Consider the following 17,360-nt stretch of genomic DNA (forward strand, 5'->3'; position numbering starts at 1 on the left):
CAGTTGATGATTTAAATACTATTGAAGCTAGAAAAAGTCTGTTATCTGGTACTGAAAAGAGGATGTTGTTCATGGACAGCTATGGATTCATATTTTGGTGTGTTTTTTTTTTTTTTTTCATTGGTTCTTTGTCAGTGAATTCATTATTTTCATTGTATGCTCTTCCTCCTCTTCAGTTTTTGGGTGTACAGTCTCGCTCAATATACAGTAAAACTTACTCAAACTGGAATTGCCTGGTACTGAAATAATTTTCCAAATTGGAAAAGTTTCTGGATTATGCAAGACTCACTGGGCTATGTAAAATTTGTCAGGTAGCATGCACAAAATTACAGCAAAAATTTTTAATTATGCATATACTGTACTTATGTATTTTCACTCCAGCACAGTAGATGTTCATTTACTGTATATTGGACAACAGAACAGTGGACTATTACACTAATTGATAAATAACACGGCGTTTCTATATTTTTCTCAAAATTTAAATTTGTTTGTTATTGTATGTACATACATATTATTCTCATGTTTATTTGTTTTTCATTTCAATTTTTTGCCACATCTCGAGGGAAACATGTTTTAATTTCCTTTTCAAAATAGTTTTTTCTAGGCAATTTTTTTGCACCATACAATAGTTCCAAAAGTTGGGAGAATTTGTGTGTGCTGCAAATTGCATAACACCGTTTAGGCATGCAATGGCTTTTTCAGGCATAGTAATTTTTCTAGGGCATCACTTTGCTCCTATTCTTCTTCCTTTGTTTCTTCATCATTATCATCTGTGTCGCAGATTTCTATTAAATCTATTGCAGCCGTGAAAGTGAAGTGAGTTGACAGAAAGCCATCACTTCGAATGTAATCATCTGCACTACATAAAATGTTTCACATTTTCATTATTTGCTGCATTTTCTTGAACTTCGATGGCCACAGAAGCGTCTTTTTCTTGACCCCCAAACCCCACTTTGTTGAAGCAGTTGCTGACAGTTTTGGGTTTTATTTCCTTTACTGGCAAGACAATTAAGTTTACTGCATTCAGGACAGGAGCTGACTGAGAAAGAGAAAATTCACTTTCGGCTTCAACACGAAAAATAAGAGATTGCATCAGTAATCACCTATAATGACACTTGAATGTTTAAAGAACACCATGATCCATGGGCTTTGTGAGGCTGGTTGAGCCAGGAGGGAACCGAGCGAAGTTCATATTTGGTAATGTTACTTTCAGGTAGCAGGTTGCATTGTCTAGGAAAAGGAGTATTTGGAAATTTCCTTTTTTCATTTTGGCAGTGAAAGAGCCCAGCCATTCTTCCATAAAACCACTCACCATCCACGCCTTTTTATTGCTTCGCCACATGGCTGGAAGCTTACTGATGTCTATGTTTTTGAAACAACGCAATTTTGCCGCCTTTCCAATCACCAATGGCTTCTCCATTTCACCTAACATGTTTCCACACAGCAGTACAGTCTGTCTTTCCTTAGACATATTTTCGCCTGTCCACTTTTAATCTCAAATTGTTTCTCGTCATTTCTGTGGCATACTACTATCCGCAGATATTTAAACTCTTCTACTACCTCACATATCTGGTTACCAATATGCAGGGTCTCCTTCCTTTATGTCTTGTAATTTCTTTGTACCCTCATATATTTGCCTGTAAGTCATGTTTTAAACAACAGAAATATGTTGTATCAGCTTAAACAAATAAATGAAAAAAGTGGATGGTGTTTATGTTGAAAGAGAACAACATGTAAAAGTTTAAGAGAAAAAAGAAATATTCATGAATGTGACATGACTGTCAGTTCGTTACATTCAGCAGTGATTCTCTTTAAATGTTCTCCTGTGTGAACATAATGAGGCAGAATTAGTCTGCGAAATACAGTATGTTCTTCGGGCCCTACAGATCATAGTTGTTATAACAATCCATTGTATTATCGTGTCCTTCTATGGTAATGATTGTGGGTTATTTTGATGTGGTAGTAATGCTTATTGTCTATAAAGATTGCTTTGTAAATTTCTACAAACTTCTGCTTTAAAAGTTTCAGTTATTGTTAATAAAAGAATTGAAGCTCAGAGATTGGCCATGTAGCTTGTTTACAGAGAATTTTTAGAGAATCCGTGTTGTGAATGAATGCAGAATTCATCTAAAGGCTTTTTGTATGTTGCTTTGCTGTGATTTTCATAAGGTCCTAACTAAAACACAATGCTTCAACTTTTGGTTACCATACACCTTCAACAAAGACTAGGTTTGCTGATTTCATCATGTTCGTATTTGTCAGAAATGATTTATTGAAGGCTGACAAAAATGGGCTGCTGTTAAAAAAAACATTGATGCTGTGTGCTACATGATTGAAGAGCAATGACATGTTACTTACCATGAGGGAGGCATCCTTTAATATGCCAAAGGTGGTAGTACATTTGACTGAGAGAGAGAGAGAGAGAGAGAATCACGCATTTTTTTGACTACACTGAGCATGTCATGACTATGGCTTTAGAGGATTGAAAAATATTTGATGGTAAATGATATGCAGCAGTTTTCAGTTATGTTTAGAACGTGCAGCATCTGGACACTTGCACGACATCTTCAGGGTGAGTCACCAAAGAATTAAATCAACTACTCACTTTGAACAATTTATTATCATGCTGTATGCGTTTTGACCATGCTTCGTGGTTGTTACTGCAAGACTGTCCACTTGTTGGCAGAAATTGAGATCAGGTGGCATCCGCTCACTGTGGCTCTTGGTGTACTGTCATCTTTGTTAAGAGCAAAATGTAGAAGTAATAGGATTTCATCTGTTACCCAACTGATAGCCCCCTGCTGCAGTTAATAATGTTTTCCACCATACGCAGCTCCACAGGCTCTTTAATAATAATTCCAAAATGAATCATCACTAGTCAGAATTGTTGTTTTATTCTATTACATTATATGTTCTGTGGAAATACGTTGTTCAGCAGTGGCAGATTTTGTGGATTGCAAAAGACAAGTACAGTGCTGACATTCTAAGTAGCGTTCTTCCACAGTGTGTGTGGTTTGACCTATATAAGCCATACCATCTTGGCAAGGTATTTTATATGCTCTATTCTTCCTCAGTAATAAATCACCCTTCACCAATTCAAGAATGTCTGCAATCTCAGATGATGGGTGGAAATCTCATTAAAGTGAAATTTCTGGAGGATCGTGCTTGTCTTGAACAAGACATTGCCAGCTAGAGGAAGAAACACTGTGAATTTCATCAGTGTACTACCCTCCATATCTGTTTGCTGATTTTTTTGCTTCAACTGATAATGAGCTATTGATCTGCCTTATGTACTAGATGGAGTCTACATTTTCCTTGAAGACTTCTCTTAGGTGGATTAGCTACTTAATGACACTCTGGGTATCAGAAACTGTGTATATTCCATGTGCAACTGCATGAAGCACATTTGTTGTATGTGATGGCTGATGACAGCTTGAAGACTGAGCATAACTCTATGTGACTGGGCTTACAGTAAACTGAACAATCCAGAGAGTCGTCATTCTTCATTCTAACCAAAAGGTGCAAGAACAGCAACCAGCACCTTTTTATGTTTCCATGACAAACAAGATATTCTGATGAATAATATTTAGATGGTGCAAAAAGTCCAATAATTTGTGTTCTCCATGGGTTTTTCATTAAAAATAATTTTATTCTTTGCCATTGAAATATGCAAAAATCCTTAATGAAAATTCATCTAGAGTTGGTGATAAAATTACAATTTCTTATGCAGTATTCAAGACAGAACATCATGTTTCCTTTCCATGGAAATTGTGAGCCTAGTTAATAACTTGTGGTGTGGTTTGATTTTAAAATATGAATTGATTTTGGTTTTACAGGCAGCATGTTTGCATTGCCTCAAGTCAGAAGTAACTGCTGCAGAAAAAGTGAAAGCACTTGAAGTATTGCAGAGTGTTTTGAAGCTAAATACATGGGACCCAAATTTGAAAATTTCAGAACTAATAACTACCTTGGAAAATTATTATCCAAAGTCAAAGGCACAACCCACAGGTAAGTATTCTTAAGCAGATATTTAGTACTTTAATTATATAACGAGATGAATAGTACTAAAAGTAAATTATACATAGTAATTCAGTGCAAAAGTTATTAAGGGGTGCGAGCCAGAGCAGTCAACAACAGTGTGACTTGGGGTGTATCAATAATAAATAAGAAACTGAGGTTTCAGGTAACATATAGAGAGTAATCAGCAAACCAAAATAAAGGAAGGTTCGACTGCATCATAGACAAGGTGAGTACCCCCCCCCCCCCTCCCCCGGTCTGTATATATCACACACACACACACACACACACACACACACACACACACACACATTGACAGAGGATGGACTGGACAGGAATGAAGAAAGATAGGAAAATTTGAAAATCTACTGCTTCCACCAAAGCACCTCATTTACTGTATTGTGAAAATAGAATGGAATGAAATATTTATTCAGCTTTAAAATGTTTAAATGCAATCAGTGTCTTCATATAAGGTTGGTATATGACAATATTATGAAAAGTATAGATTGCTGGACTTACCAAAGTTTATCTGTGTCTCTAGGTACAACGTTACAGCACTCTTAGGTGGCTCCCCAAGTAAATAAGTTGTAATTAATGTGACAGGAGGATATTAAAAATTTACTTTAATAATGCACGTTGTTGTAGAAGCTAACCTTTAGATTTATAAACAATTTAGTATGTCATAAAGAATCTGTATTGCATATTGATAACTTTATAAAACATTACAGATTTGTATAGGTACTTCAAATCAAAATTACATATTTAATATATTATACATTATTTAAATTGCTTCATTGGGTAAAATGTAAAGCATTTTGTCTTTATGTTTTTGAATTTATTTAAAGGCACTGAGTGGGTACTTTCAGGTAATTTGTTAATTTATTTGAGACTAGCAGTTGTGGATCTTTGGTATTCTGTCATATGGCTTGTCAATTGCATACCCAATTCTTGTGTTATGGGATGTGTTGGCATCCTAAGGCCAAAATTATCCTGGTTTTCCCTAGCATATATTAGACAATGACAAACATACATGCTAGGGAGTGTCATAATTGTTTTCCTGAAATGCATCTGCTTGCTTTTTTTCCCCATTTAAATACAATCCTTAATGCAGATGAGACTGCTCGTAGCAGAATTCTATATATTGGATAGAAACCGAAGAAAGCAAAGTTTGCTTATAGCATGGGAGTTCCACTAACACTGTCTCTCAGCTCTTGCAGAAAATACATCACATGTGAGAATCTGGTACATAATTTGGCAGTGTATATTCCAGTTAAGACTTTGGTCAATATGGTTTTGATGAAACTTCACTGATTTAGTTTCTTGTTTGAGAGCATTTTAATTAAATACAGTATTTTATGGTTTGGTGTCATTTATGTGCAATTCATTGGCCTGAAACCAGGAGGTTCATGTATCTGTTGCTATTGCTGCAGTCTGTTGGTATTGTGAGCAATTAATGTGGTGTTACCATGCACTAGTGTCTCATAGGGCAATACGGAGGGCAGATCATTTGTAAAAGTGATAAACATAATGCGTCCTGGAACAGAGCCTTGCAGCACATTTTTTGCAGCAGATGAAGAACCCGTTTTTCTTTTTTGTCCTCACTTTAACAGTTTCTTATCCTTAGGTATGACTGTAGTAGTAGGAGAGCATTTATCCCTATTTCATAGTACTGTAGCATTCTGATTAGAATGTTGTGGGACACTGTATTAGAGGCTTTCCTTAGATCCACCTGTCACCCAGGTTAGCGATTTATTCTAAAACCAGTGATATACTTTCATTATGATGTTGTCAACAGTTTACACAGTAGAAGGTGGCAGCTCTAAAGCCACACTGTGCGTGGTGGATTAGGTTACTGCAAAGTAGATATCAAAATATTGCTCCGTCTGTGATGCGTACAGGACTGCTTTATTTTATGAAATGAAATCAAAAGGGTCAGTATCTAGCAGGTGATGCTGTGCTACCCTTCTTACCAACAGGCTTGATTACAGATGTGTTTGGACATTCTGGATGTACACCTTCACTTAATGTTTTATTTATTGTTTTTTGTTACAGGCATTATCATCTCTTTTCTTAAGTGTTCAATAACATTAGAAAAGCAATATGATCTTTAGCTCAGGAATTACCAAGTTTAGTTGTAGTTTCACTAATCTGTTTAAGTTCCACATGATTTCCTGCAAAACTGTCAGTTTCTTTTATTGTGTAATGCAGCAGTAGTACTTCTGCCTCAGCTCATATCATCCTCATTGTTGTTTTTTAAGATAGTATTGACAAAGTGTATATTTAATGCATGAAGAGGAATTAAAGCACCAGAATCAAAAATGTGTGTGTGTACATGCACGCAGTGCACGTGCACATTTCCGTGTTTATGCTATTGCTCTGTATACCAAGCACTATTATAACGTGTGTGTATGTCTTATTAATAATTAATTGTTTCATGCAAGCAGTCCACCAAATGCGTGAGATGGGTTATTACACCATCTTGAATCTGCAGACTTGGCTTTTGAGGCTCAAGTCCAGAGGGAGCAACCCATAACATTTTAATAATAGCAACTTAACCATATGAACATTGCATGTGACAGACGGTAGTGAAAAGAATGCTGTATGAAAGAACAGCACCCCCCCCCCCCCTCCCCCCTCCACACACACACACACACACACACACACACACACACACACACACACACACACCCCAAAGGCTGAGCGAGTAATAAAAGAACTTATCAATGATGTTATAAAAAGAACTGAGTTAGGAAACCCAGTTGTGTTGAAACCAATTCAATTGTTATGTGTACAGAAATAATCTAATCAAATTTTTTTCCAATGAACTAACCACATAATTTTTTACCATTGTCCCTTCTTCTGGTAAGGCACAATGTGTAAAATTTAATGTTAGGATAATAGTGCATCAGGCTTTTACTCACTTGTGCACCTTTAATGAAATGATTTTACTTCATTAAATGCATTCAATTGCTACAGGATATATGTATTCACATTTTCAATTGTTTCAGTTCAGCAACATATCTTACATATTTTGGGAATTATAGCTCACAGATATCCAGAGGAAACTAATGGAAAGAGTCTGCTGAATAGATACAGATTTGTTATAAGAAGCCAGGTGAGTTAAAAAAAAAGATGCTTGTCCATATATGTTATGGTACATGACACTGTTTTGTTCTGAAAGTGATATTTCTGACCTCTGTAAATAAAAACTGAAAATTGATACACTACGAAATGTGAGAGAGGGGGACCTCTTGGTAGCTAAATATCTAGGTGAACACCATTGCATTGCATGGGTAGTCACTCTAATTTTGTCTTTGTGGTATCAGTTCACATAATCTGTGTGATGCCATGGATTTTCTTATATCAGTTTAACATTAGATCAGTGACAGGAAAAATGTTACTTAATCTTCATTAGTATACAATTGTTGTATGTTGTTGAACAACACTCACATTTAAGAGTAGACTGCTTGATTTAACAAAGTCCTTATTGCCAAATTAGATGATTTTCCACAAAACCGACCAGCAAAAACATTTGTCTTCCCTCAGATAAACTTATTATAAGGCAACTATATTTAGAGCTTGCAGTCCTCTTGCCACAGATTTTGCTTGTCTAATGCGGAGACTTTTTGTGATAAAGATATAGTGTACACTTAGGGCTTCCATTTGGGTACTTAACGTTTTGTGGATATAAACTTTTATGTGGTAGGTATTGATTGTGCTAAGTTTATTTTCTTGTTAGCTAATAGTTTAGTGTTAAGATATTGCTACTCTAATATACACTTATTATTTACACAGAAACTGACATCAAAACAGCCATTTGTTCTTATCATTGGCTGTCTGAAAGGCCTGAGTGAGTTTCTTTATAAATTTGAACTTTGTTCTGATGATGATGATGGTCAGAATACTGCTATCTGTGAAGAAATACATGATTTATTAAAGCAGTTAATAGCAAGTTTGGAATCTCAAAAAAGAATTGCCCAGCGAAGTAAGTAATCAGAAAATTACATTTTATGTACTGAGCTAAAAAGTAGTGCACTATTTTTTGTTAATGTAGACCATTTTAAGAGTTGTTTATTGATTATGTTTTCAATTAAATAACAATACTGCTAATAAGATATTGCACTAAGGAGAACAAAATAAAACTGTAAATATGTGATTAAAAATAAATTCTTCACCCGTAATCTGAAAGTTGATGTGCACTTTCCATATAGTATGCCAGAGGCGCAGTGATTGTGGCATCTTGCATTTACGTAATAATGGCACAGAAATCATATTTTAAATTTTAAGCACAAGTTTCTCCAAGTGTTCATAAAGATGTGTATAGAATTGAAATGGAGATATACTGAGGTATATGAAACACTTCTGCAGCTTATCAATGAGAAAGTCAAGAATCTTTACCAGGGATAACACTTCTACCCAATAATTCCACCTAGCAGTGATAACAAGCAACGAATTCCACAAGTTGTCACTATAATGGTGGTGATTCCCAGATGGAGAGGAATCACTATCACCAATCCCAAACTCTTAGACCACCTAAAAAAAATATTGTCTGCTGTTTGTAGTCAATTCCAAATGATTTGGACTGCTGTCCCCATGTATTGTGTTTCAGTGTAACTGCACAGCTCCTTCTTTTCGTGCAACAATTGTAACACTTGGCGACTAGTAGTGTGTGTATTTTCGACAAATATCAAATGCGTCAGACCTCACTTTGTATTATAGATATATGTTTTGGTCGTTCAGATAAGCATTAGGCAGCAAATAATCCCATCATGTGGAATATTAATTATTTATAACAGTTCAAAAAATATTCATGAACATTAAATTCCACTCTGTTATGCAGACTGGAAAAGTAAATGGAATCTGAAGGCACTGCTGAGAACGACTTGAGTACATACACAAATGAGTAAAAAATGATTGACAAACTCTGTGCAATGAGGAATAACATACCTAAGGCCGTGGTCACAGTGACACCGAAAACGGTTGCCAGACTCTGTCACCTGAGATTACATAACTGCACCAGCCAACAGTTTGTCCATGGGCCTGATTTCTTTCGTCAGTATTTGACAGCCATCGGGGAGGTTAGGTAAGGTCAGCATCTGTTCTATTTAGGAGGTTAGAATCTATTTTAACCTCCTTCAGTGTAGCAGATACCATGACGTGTCTCTGCTTGAAGACAGGCGATGCAATTAGGTTTTTACTATTAAAAAGACACTGCATGCATGTGAATGAGCTAGATATGACTGAATGAAATGTGGTGAGTGCTGTACACTCTGTCCTCAATTACTGGAATAACCATACAAGTTTTATAAATAAGAGATGAAGAGAGAAATATTCTTTTGCTTACTCGAGATGATTCATGGTGACATTGAGAAGTAAGATTACAAACACTTTGCACAGCTGCAGCCAAATTCAGCAAAACATACACACACTGAGATGATAAAAGTCATGGGATAGCAACAAGCACATATATAAATGGTGGTAATATTGCATACATGAGATATAAAAATGGCAATGTATTTGCTGAACTGTCATGTGTACTCAGGTGATTCATGTGTTAAAGCTTCCGATGTGATTATAGCCGCACAGCGGGAATTTACAGACTTTCAATGTGGACATTCCGTTTTGGGAATCTTAGGGAATTCAATATTCCGAGATCCATAGAGTCAAGAGAGTGTCAACAATATCACATTTCAGGCAATACCTCTCACCATGGTCAATGCAGTGGCTGTTGGCCTTCACTTAATGATGGAGAGCAGCACCTTTTGCATAAGAGTTGTCAGTGCTAACAGACACTGTATAAAATAACCATAGAAATCAGTGTGAGACATATGACGAATGTGTGTGTGTTAGGACAGTGCAGCTGGCATTACTTGGCTACGGTAGCAGACAACCGATGTGAGTGCCTTTGCTAACAGCATGACATTGTGTGCAGCCCCTCTCCTGGGCTCGTGACCAAATCAGTTGGACCCTGGATGACTGGAAAACTGTGGCTTGTTCAGCTGAATCCCGAATTCATTTGGTAAGAGCTGATGGTAGGGTTCGAATGCTGTACAGACCCCACGAAGCCATGGACCCAAATGGTCAACAAGGCACAGTGCCGGCTGGTGGTGGCTCCATAATAATGTGGACAATGTTTACATGGAAAGGACTGGGTCCTCTGGTTCAACTAAAATGATCATTGATTGGAAGTGGTTACGTTCACCACATGGAGACCATTTGCAGCCATTTACAGTCTTCATGTTCCCAAACAGTGATGAAATTTTTATGGATGATTGATTTGAAGAACATTCTGGGAATTTGAATGAATGATTTGACTTCGCATCAGATGTTTATGGTACATAATTGATAGGCCAGTTTGTGCACAACATCCTGCGCTGCCAACACTTTCACAGTTGCGGATAGCTATGGGGCAGTGTGGCTCAATATTTCTGCAGGGGACTACTAATGACTTGTTGAACCCATGCCACACCAAGTGGTTGCACAATGCTGGATAGAATGTGGTTCGATACTATATTACGAGGCATCCCATTACTTTTCTGATCTCAGTGTATGTTGGTTAACCTTCAGTGACTGTCATTCAGCCTGTGTGTGTGAAATTATAGAATAAAGAATACTTAAAACACTGAAAAGTAGAAACACACATGCCAAATTTGCAGACCACCTCGTATAACAGAATAACAACCCTGCTGGCATAAAAACACCAGTAAGCAGTAATAATAATTCATGGGCAGCTAATGCCCACAAACAAGAAGCCACAAAAGGTCCACTACAGTAACTTTGTGTCAGAATTGATGTACACCATCTTTCTCACTTGAACACACCATTTTTTGAGGATATAATCTAGGCCAAAAATTTCTGAAACAGATTTTGTCTGTGTTGCAGGTGACATGCTGGATTAAATGTAGATGTGAGGCTGAAATCACTAGACAGCCGCGGAACATTCATTATGTAATATAAAATAACATACATTAAATTTTTATGTTGTTTGAAACTTATGGTCTCTTTGATGGATTTTTATTAAATAAGTTATTTAAAACTTCTGGTTTCCAATAAAGTAACAGTTTCAAACCATAGATTCACAGGACATGTCCCTATTGTTGTCTTTCTCATCCTCAGGATGACATCAGCCCCTTGTTTCTTGTACTAAATTGAAAAATTCCTCGCATTCCATGTTTTGCATGTGAGAACCTTGATTGATTCAACTGAAAGAAACATACTGATTTGAATTCCATCAACTATTGTCCAAATTTTTGGGTACTGAATTCAATTTCACTGAGTCTGTGCGCATACTGGTACACTGATTTGAAAATTTGGGCCATCTTCGGCCTGTGTTGGTTGTTGGCAGAATCCCCTGATGGTGGTGCCACTGTGACTGCATTGTAAGTGGATATGTAATCATGTACTGAAAAAAAAAGTTTCTGTCAGCAACAGAAAGATGTCATCTCTCAAATGATTTAAAAGGTTTTGCCAAAGAGGAATTTGAGATGTTTTAGCAGCTGTGATTAATGAAGTTTGTTCAGTCCCCAGATGCTGCCCATGCTAATGTCTGTTGCAAGTCAGCGAATGGCAGTGAAACAAATAATAGTTATAGGACACTCTGTCTGTGCCTCATTGTAGAATTTGGAGGTATGAGGCATGCCAACTCTGTATAATGAGATAAGTGACAATTTGTGCCACCTTAATGAAGTTAATGTTGAGAACACCAAAAGTGTTTTGAAGAACAGCATTTATTGCACTTTGTTGCTAGTAAGGATCCATCGCAAATTACCTGTAAATGAGCTCTTCTTGGCTCAGAGACATCAATGACAAGGCTGTTGCCCCAAGTGCTCAATTGCCTTAATGCCCCAAGTCAATGGTCTTTAGATGGTAAAGATCTCATTGCTGTGATCAATTGCCAATTCCCCCTGCATCTGCACACAATAAGCATAGGCACGATACAGTTATCATGAAGAGTATCTGGGCCTATACTATCATGCAAAACAAATTTATAAATCAAGTAAGTTGAACTGAAGAACTATTGTGAGGGAACTATGTTAGGAAATTATTCACCTAGCTGATGGTCTGGTCCTGAGATATTCAAATTGTACATCTATGATGCTACAGTCAGCACAGATCTGCACTGCTACTGACATTAGAACTACAGAATTGCAAAAGAACCAGATAAGTGCTTGTGTCATTTGAGTAGTAATCAATAGCACAAAAACTTTTACAAAGTATAAAAGCAAAACTTTAGAGCAAGTGCTTAGCATTTGTCATAACTACAGTGTACTATGGCAAGCAGTCATTCAAACTCAATGTGTAGAGTCTGTATGCAATTTCCATTTCTCCAAAGGAGTTTTTCTGGTTTGACAGTATTATTTGAGTACTTGTTGCAGCTATGTTTCTCTAAAGTGATGAAGCTGTTGCCTAAACTTAGCCACCTCTTACTCTGCGCATCCTCTGCTGTGTTAACATCTATATTTCTTATTTAATGTATGCAGCCCATCGGTAGAGTAAGCTACATCCTTCTGAAGTATAGGGCAAATGAAAGAATTGCCATGAGAGCTAGAAAAGTCTTGTTTAATCCATATTTAGGAACATTTCACTTTTGAGCATTGTGTCTTAGACTCTGAGGACCAAGACTGAAGCATTTGCTGCATATTTTTCTAGATCTTTTTTACTTTTAATCAGAATAAAGCACGTGTGATTTTAGCACTCAGAGTAAGCTCATTGATTCTATTGAGAGACATTTTGCAGAGTTTGATACTGTTTGAATTGCTTGGATGGCATCTGCCACATGCCAGTTCATCAATAAAACCTGCATGGTGGGTTATTCCGCACAGTGGGTTATTATGTAATTCGTTTTTTTCTTCCTCATTATTTCTCTGTGGTTTTCCATAGTTTATCTTACTTTTTAAGTGCTGCTGATTAAGGTGGTGCCCACTGCTAATATTGGAACTTCACCAATTCCTAACTCCTGCCTGCTACCAGCAGGAATGGCTCCTGATCAATGATCTGATAACCTCATTATGCTACTTCCCTTGCATCATTCCCAATATTGTGCAGAACATTAGTCTTGACTAGCTCCTCGGCGTGGAGTAGGGACACTTGCTAGTGCTGATTAGATCACCTGCAGCTGTGTGTAGGTAGTATAGGCTACCCATTGAGTGACACCCTTCTGCTGTGTTTGTGCCTTGTTCTGTCATGTGGATAAGAGCCCTGTCTAAGAGTGTTCAGCTGAGGCATAATATTGTATGAGCTATGACTAGGTTGTCTGACTGTGTTGTCTGACTGTGTTGTCTGACTGTGTTGTCTGACTGTGTTGTCTGACTGTGTTGTCTGACTGTGTTGTCTGACTGTGTTGTCTGACTGTGTTGTCTGACTGTGTTGTCTGACTGTGTTGTCTGACTGTGTTGTCTGACTGTGTTGTCTGACTGTGTTGTCTGACTGTGTTGTCTGACTGTGTTGTCTGACTGTGTTGTCTGACTGTGTTGTCTGACTGTGTTGTCTGACTGTGTTCGCGTAAGCAGTATGCACGCTCTTGCTCACCTCTGGTAATGGGCCTCTGGCTGGTCACCCTCGGGCACTTGAGCTACAACAGACTCAACTTGTGCTAAACATCACCAGCTACTGACACAGCAATGCTGGGTTAGCTTTCCACAGGCAACCTCAGATTTTTCTTTAGTACAAATGTATAGAAAGAATTCCACTCTCCCTTGTGAGAGATCATGGGGAACTAATTGATTACACAAGCAACAGAAAATGACATGCAAGTGACTGGTGTGGCATCAAATTGAAAGGCTTTCACCATGTTGAGAGCAAGCAGCATTTAATTTTATTTTATTGATGTCCTGGTTGCTGTCACTTATATGGTCAAGTACAAAGTACTTGCTTTCCTGTTGTGAAACATTAACTGGAATGGGAAGGTATCTTATTTTCAACAGTGGCACCCATGTAGTTACTAGGGTCTTGAAAATTTAGCGTCCATTTTTGGTGGAGTCCCCATCCATTTTTGGTGGAGTCCCCATCCATTTTTGGCAAAATTTGCATATTTTTTTGTTTTTATATGATTAGACATACAAACTTAAAATGTTGTTATGCTATGTGTTGGTAGATGAAGCCTTACTGCTTTGAAATAACTTTCTGGCAAGGGGGGAGTTTTTGACTGGAATGTTTAATACTTAAGCAAGTGATTGCTTCTGTTGAGAAACAGCAGCATTTTCCTGCCGGTGAATCGAGTGCTTCTCTGCTTTAAGGAGTTTCTCAAAATTATTTTTCTGTTCTCTCTCTAGTCAATAATTGCAAAATCTGCAGAACATTAATTTCAACATTTTGCAGATATTCATAACTGTGCAGCCTATAGTTGACAATGCTACAGATAGCATCTACAAGGCATTTAGTGTAGAAGTAGAACTGAAAATAACTTTATTCATGAGTTAGTTGAAGAGTTTTGGCACAGTCATAATATGTTGAAATGTTCAAATTTCTGAGCATGATAGTGCAAAGTACAGATACTATAAACTGACAGTTGGCCACAAGCGTAAACAAATCGAAATGAGACTTACAATCTCCAGAGTGGAGAGGAGTAGTACTGGGGAACAAGTGCTGCCTGCCTCTCATAGGGCAACCTGGCCACATTTCTATGAAAGCAGAACTGACACATGGTCAGAAGATCGCTGACCCCTTCTATTGATGCGGGGGTCATAATCAGACTCTGTGATGTGATACAATAAGTCTATTCATTCATTTCATAATAGAAAAGAAAACGATGAGCAACACACAAACATAGCTTTCGGTAAAGGCTAGTGTACAATTGCTTTCTGTAGTTGGCAGTGTCATCAACAAGGTAGTTCCAGCCCGATATCTATCAGTATTATACACAACCACTGTTAAAACTTCCACTACTGAAAACTGTAATGTTAATTGTGTCTGAATTATACCAATTTTTTAACTGTAGCTAGCAGACAAATGTACATATTACTTTGTAGTAAAATGCTAGGTCTCATGGCTGAGTACTATGTTCCATTACACAGTGTGTATTTCATATAAACCATTCAACCACCTACAATTACTGTGGTCCTTGAGCATAAAGCGAAATGTTACATCATTGTGTTTGTGCACTTATTATATTGCAAAAACATACTCACACACACTATCCTTCCAGATTGGGCTTTGCCCAAAAATGGGCAATACCAGTAAACAGAAAATTGGTTACATTTTAGATTTTTTATATGCAGGAAATAAAGTTATTTCATATGATATCTGATAAAATATAAGGAGCAGTCAAATGAAAATGAGACAAATGAAAACACAAGAAAGTAAACCATTTACTATTTCAAAAATAATTGCCATAACTGTTAATACATTTATTCCACTGTGAGAGAAGACAGTCAGTGCCTTGAAGGAAAAATGTTTGTGGTGCCTACGGAGCTGTGGTTCTACCCAGGCTTGCACTTCGTCATCTGAAGCCAGTTGACGGCCATGAATGTCTTTCTCCAGGACTCCAAAAATATGGAAATCAATTGGGGGAGAGGTCAGGACTGTACGTATGATGTTTGATGCCTTCTCAGTGAAACTTCTGCAGCGCAGTTGAAACAACCTTGGCAACATATGGATGGGCAGTATCCTGCAACAGAATGATGCCATCCGTTGACACTCCTGAGTATTTGGACTCTTGGCCTGCTTCAATTTGTCTGTATATCTCTGTGCATTAATTATAGCGCTGTGTTCCAAAGGTTCATGAGTAGTGGGCCCTTGCAGTCCAAGAAAAAGATCATTATTTTCTGGAGGTGACATGCACTGCTTTTGATTTTTTTTCTGGGGGATGAAACCATTTGCGTCCATTGTTGGCTTCGATGCTTGTTCTCTGGCTCAAAATGGTTACACCATGTTTCATCTCCTATGACAATATGGGACAGGAAATGATATGGTTCATCTTTTACCACTACAGGTGCTGCTGTGATGTCGATGTTGTGTTCAACTTCTACTCCTCCATCAGGCTGTGAGGAACCCATTGTGTGAAGATCTTAAGGAACTTTAGGATCTCTGCCATGATGGCGTGAGCAGTACTATGACTGATGTGTACCATGGGCCAAATGTCTTCCACCATCTACTGTTTCTCATGGCAGCAACCACTGCAACAATGAGAGAAGGGACAGTGGCACAATAGGTCTATCCTGGCTGAATGCTGTCTTTCAGTGGCACCTGACTTTGAAATCGTTTATTTCGTGCAACCATGCACTCATTGTTTTTGCCATACACAGCAGATATTCAGTTGTGAATTTCACTTCCTGATATTTCTTCTGCAGTGAAAAACCACACTACATCTCACTGTTCCTCTTCCCTAGCCTCCATAGTGAAGTCTGATGCACATATGACTCACTGACTCATGTCGAGCACATGTAACATAAACGGCACAGAGGTGAACATTGCATTGTTCCTTCGTGATTCCCAATAGAGTGCACACACTTAACTGCATTAGCAATATCTGCACTATGCTCATTATCATTTTCATTTTATTGCCGCTTACATCTCATCGGAATACAATTTGCTATGAAATAGCATCTACTAAATAATTTCATGTTGTCACATTTTGATGTAGAATTCGCATCTATGTTCAGATTTATTACAAAATGTGAATTTTTCAGATACCTAGCAGTAGCTATGTAGATAAAAATGGAAATTATTTCTGTAGTTTGAACTGAGAAATGTCATTGACTAGTTACTTTTGTGGAAAGTAAAGTATGATGTATGTGTACACTAGTCATATGTTCATGAATAGTTGATTTAGATATGCCTTCATAGTAGCACAGAGGATCCCATTTACCACTAATAATAGCAGCAACTGCTTAAGATACAGATGCTACGACACACATTGATGGTTTGTATAACTTCGTGACACATGACACCTCAAGCAATGCCGGCAGCTTTCAGAGGTTGATTGGAGCTGAGTACAGGGTATGCACTGTTGGTGCCTTCTGTATCCTGTAGCAGTCAGGTGACTGTGAATAGTATGGCTGCTAATTAGTTGTTGTGGTTGAGCATAGAATTGATGGGTGAGATACAGTGCACCTATTTCCTGTTGTAGTCCGTTATAGTCAACAGCAGTACCTGCCACAACACATTGCTACCCATGACAGTTAACTATGCAGTGGCAGAAATCATTGAATTGTGACATAAGGCACTTTAAAATGTCAGTACATGCATAACCTTGGAGATAGTATCCTACAAATGTAGTACCTACATTTGGGCTATGTCACTGTATCTTGCCCATCCTGTGCTCAGTTAGCACCCCAATACTACTCGTTCTCCAACACTGCAGCTCTTTCCAATTAAGTTGCTCATCAGTGATAACACATTGGTTT

The 17,360-nt window shown here is 37.7% G+C and overlaps 1 protein-coding gene across 1 annotated transcript in view; it reads left to right on the top strand.

Annotated features, from left to right (window-relative positions):
- Nucleotides 1-17,360, top strand: part of LOC126341345 (DNA-dependent protein kinase catalytic subunit-like) — a 526,946-nt gene that overhangs the window by 54,626 nt on the left and 454,960 nt on the right. Inside the window, exons 3-5 of the mRNA XM_050001770.1 lie at nt 3,837-4,008; nt 7,026-7,132; nt 7,813-8,002. Coding sequence (XP_049857727.1) covers nt 3,837-4,008; nt 7,026-7,132; nt 7,813-8,002 — 469 coding nt within the window. The remainder of the gene's footprint in view (nt 1-3,836; nt 4,009-7,025; nt 7,133-7,812; nt 8,003-17,360) is intronic.

Source organism: Schistocerca gregaria, chromosome 1 (assembly GCF_023897955.1).
Source record: "Schistocerca gregaria isolate iqSchGreg1 chromosome 1, iqSchGreg1.2, whole genome shotgun sequence".
Classification (NCBI taxonomy): domain Eukaryota; kingdom Metazoa; phylum Arthropoda; class Insecta; order Orthoptera; family Acrididae; genus Schistocerca; species Schistocerca gregaria.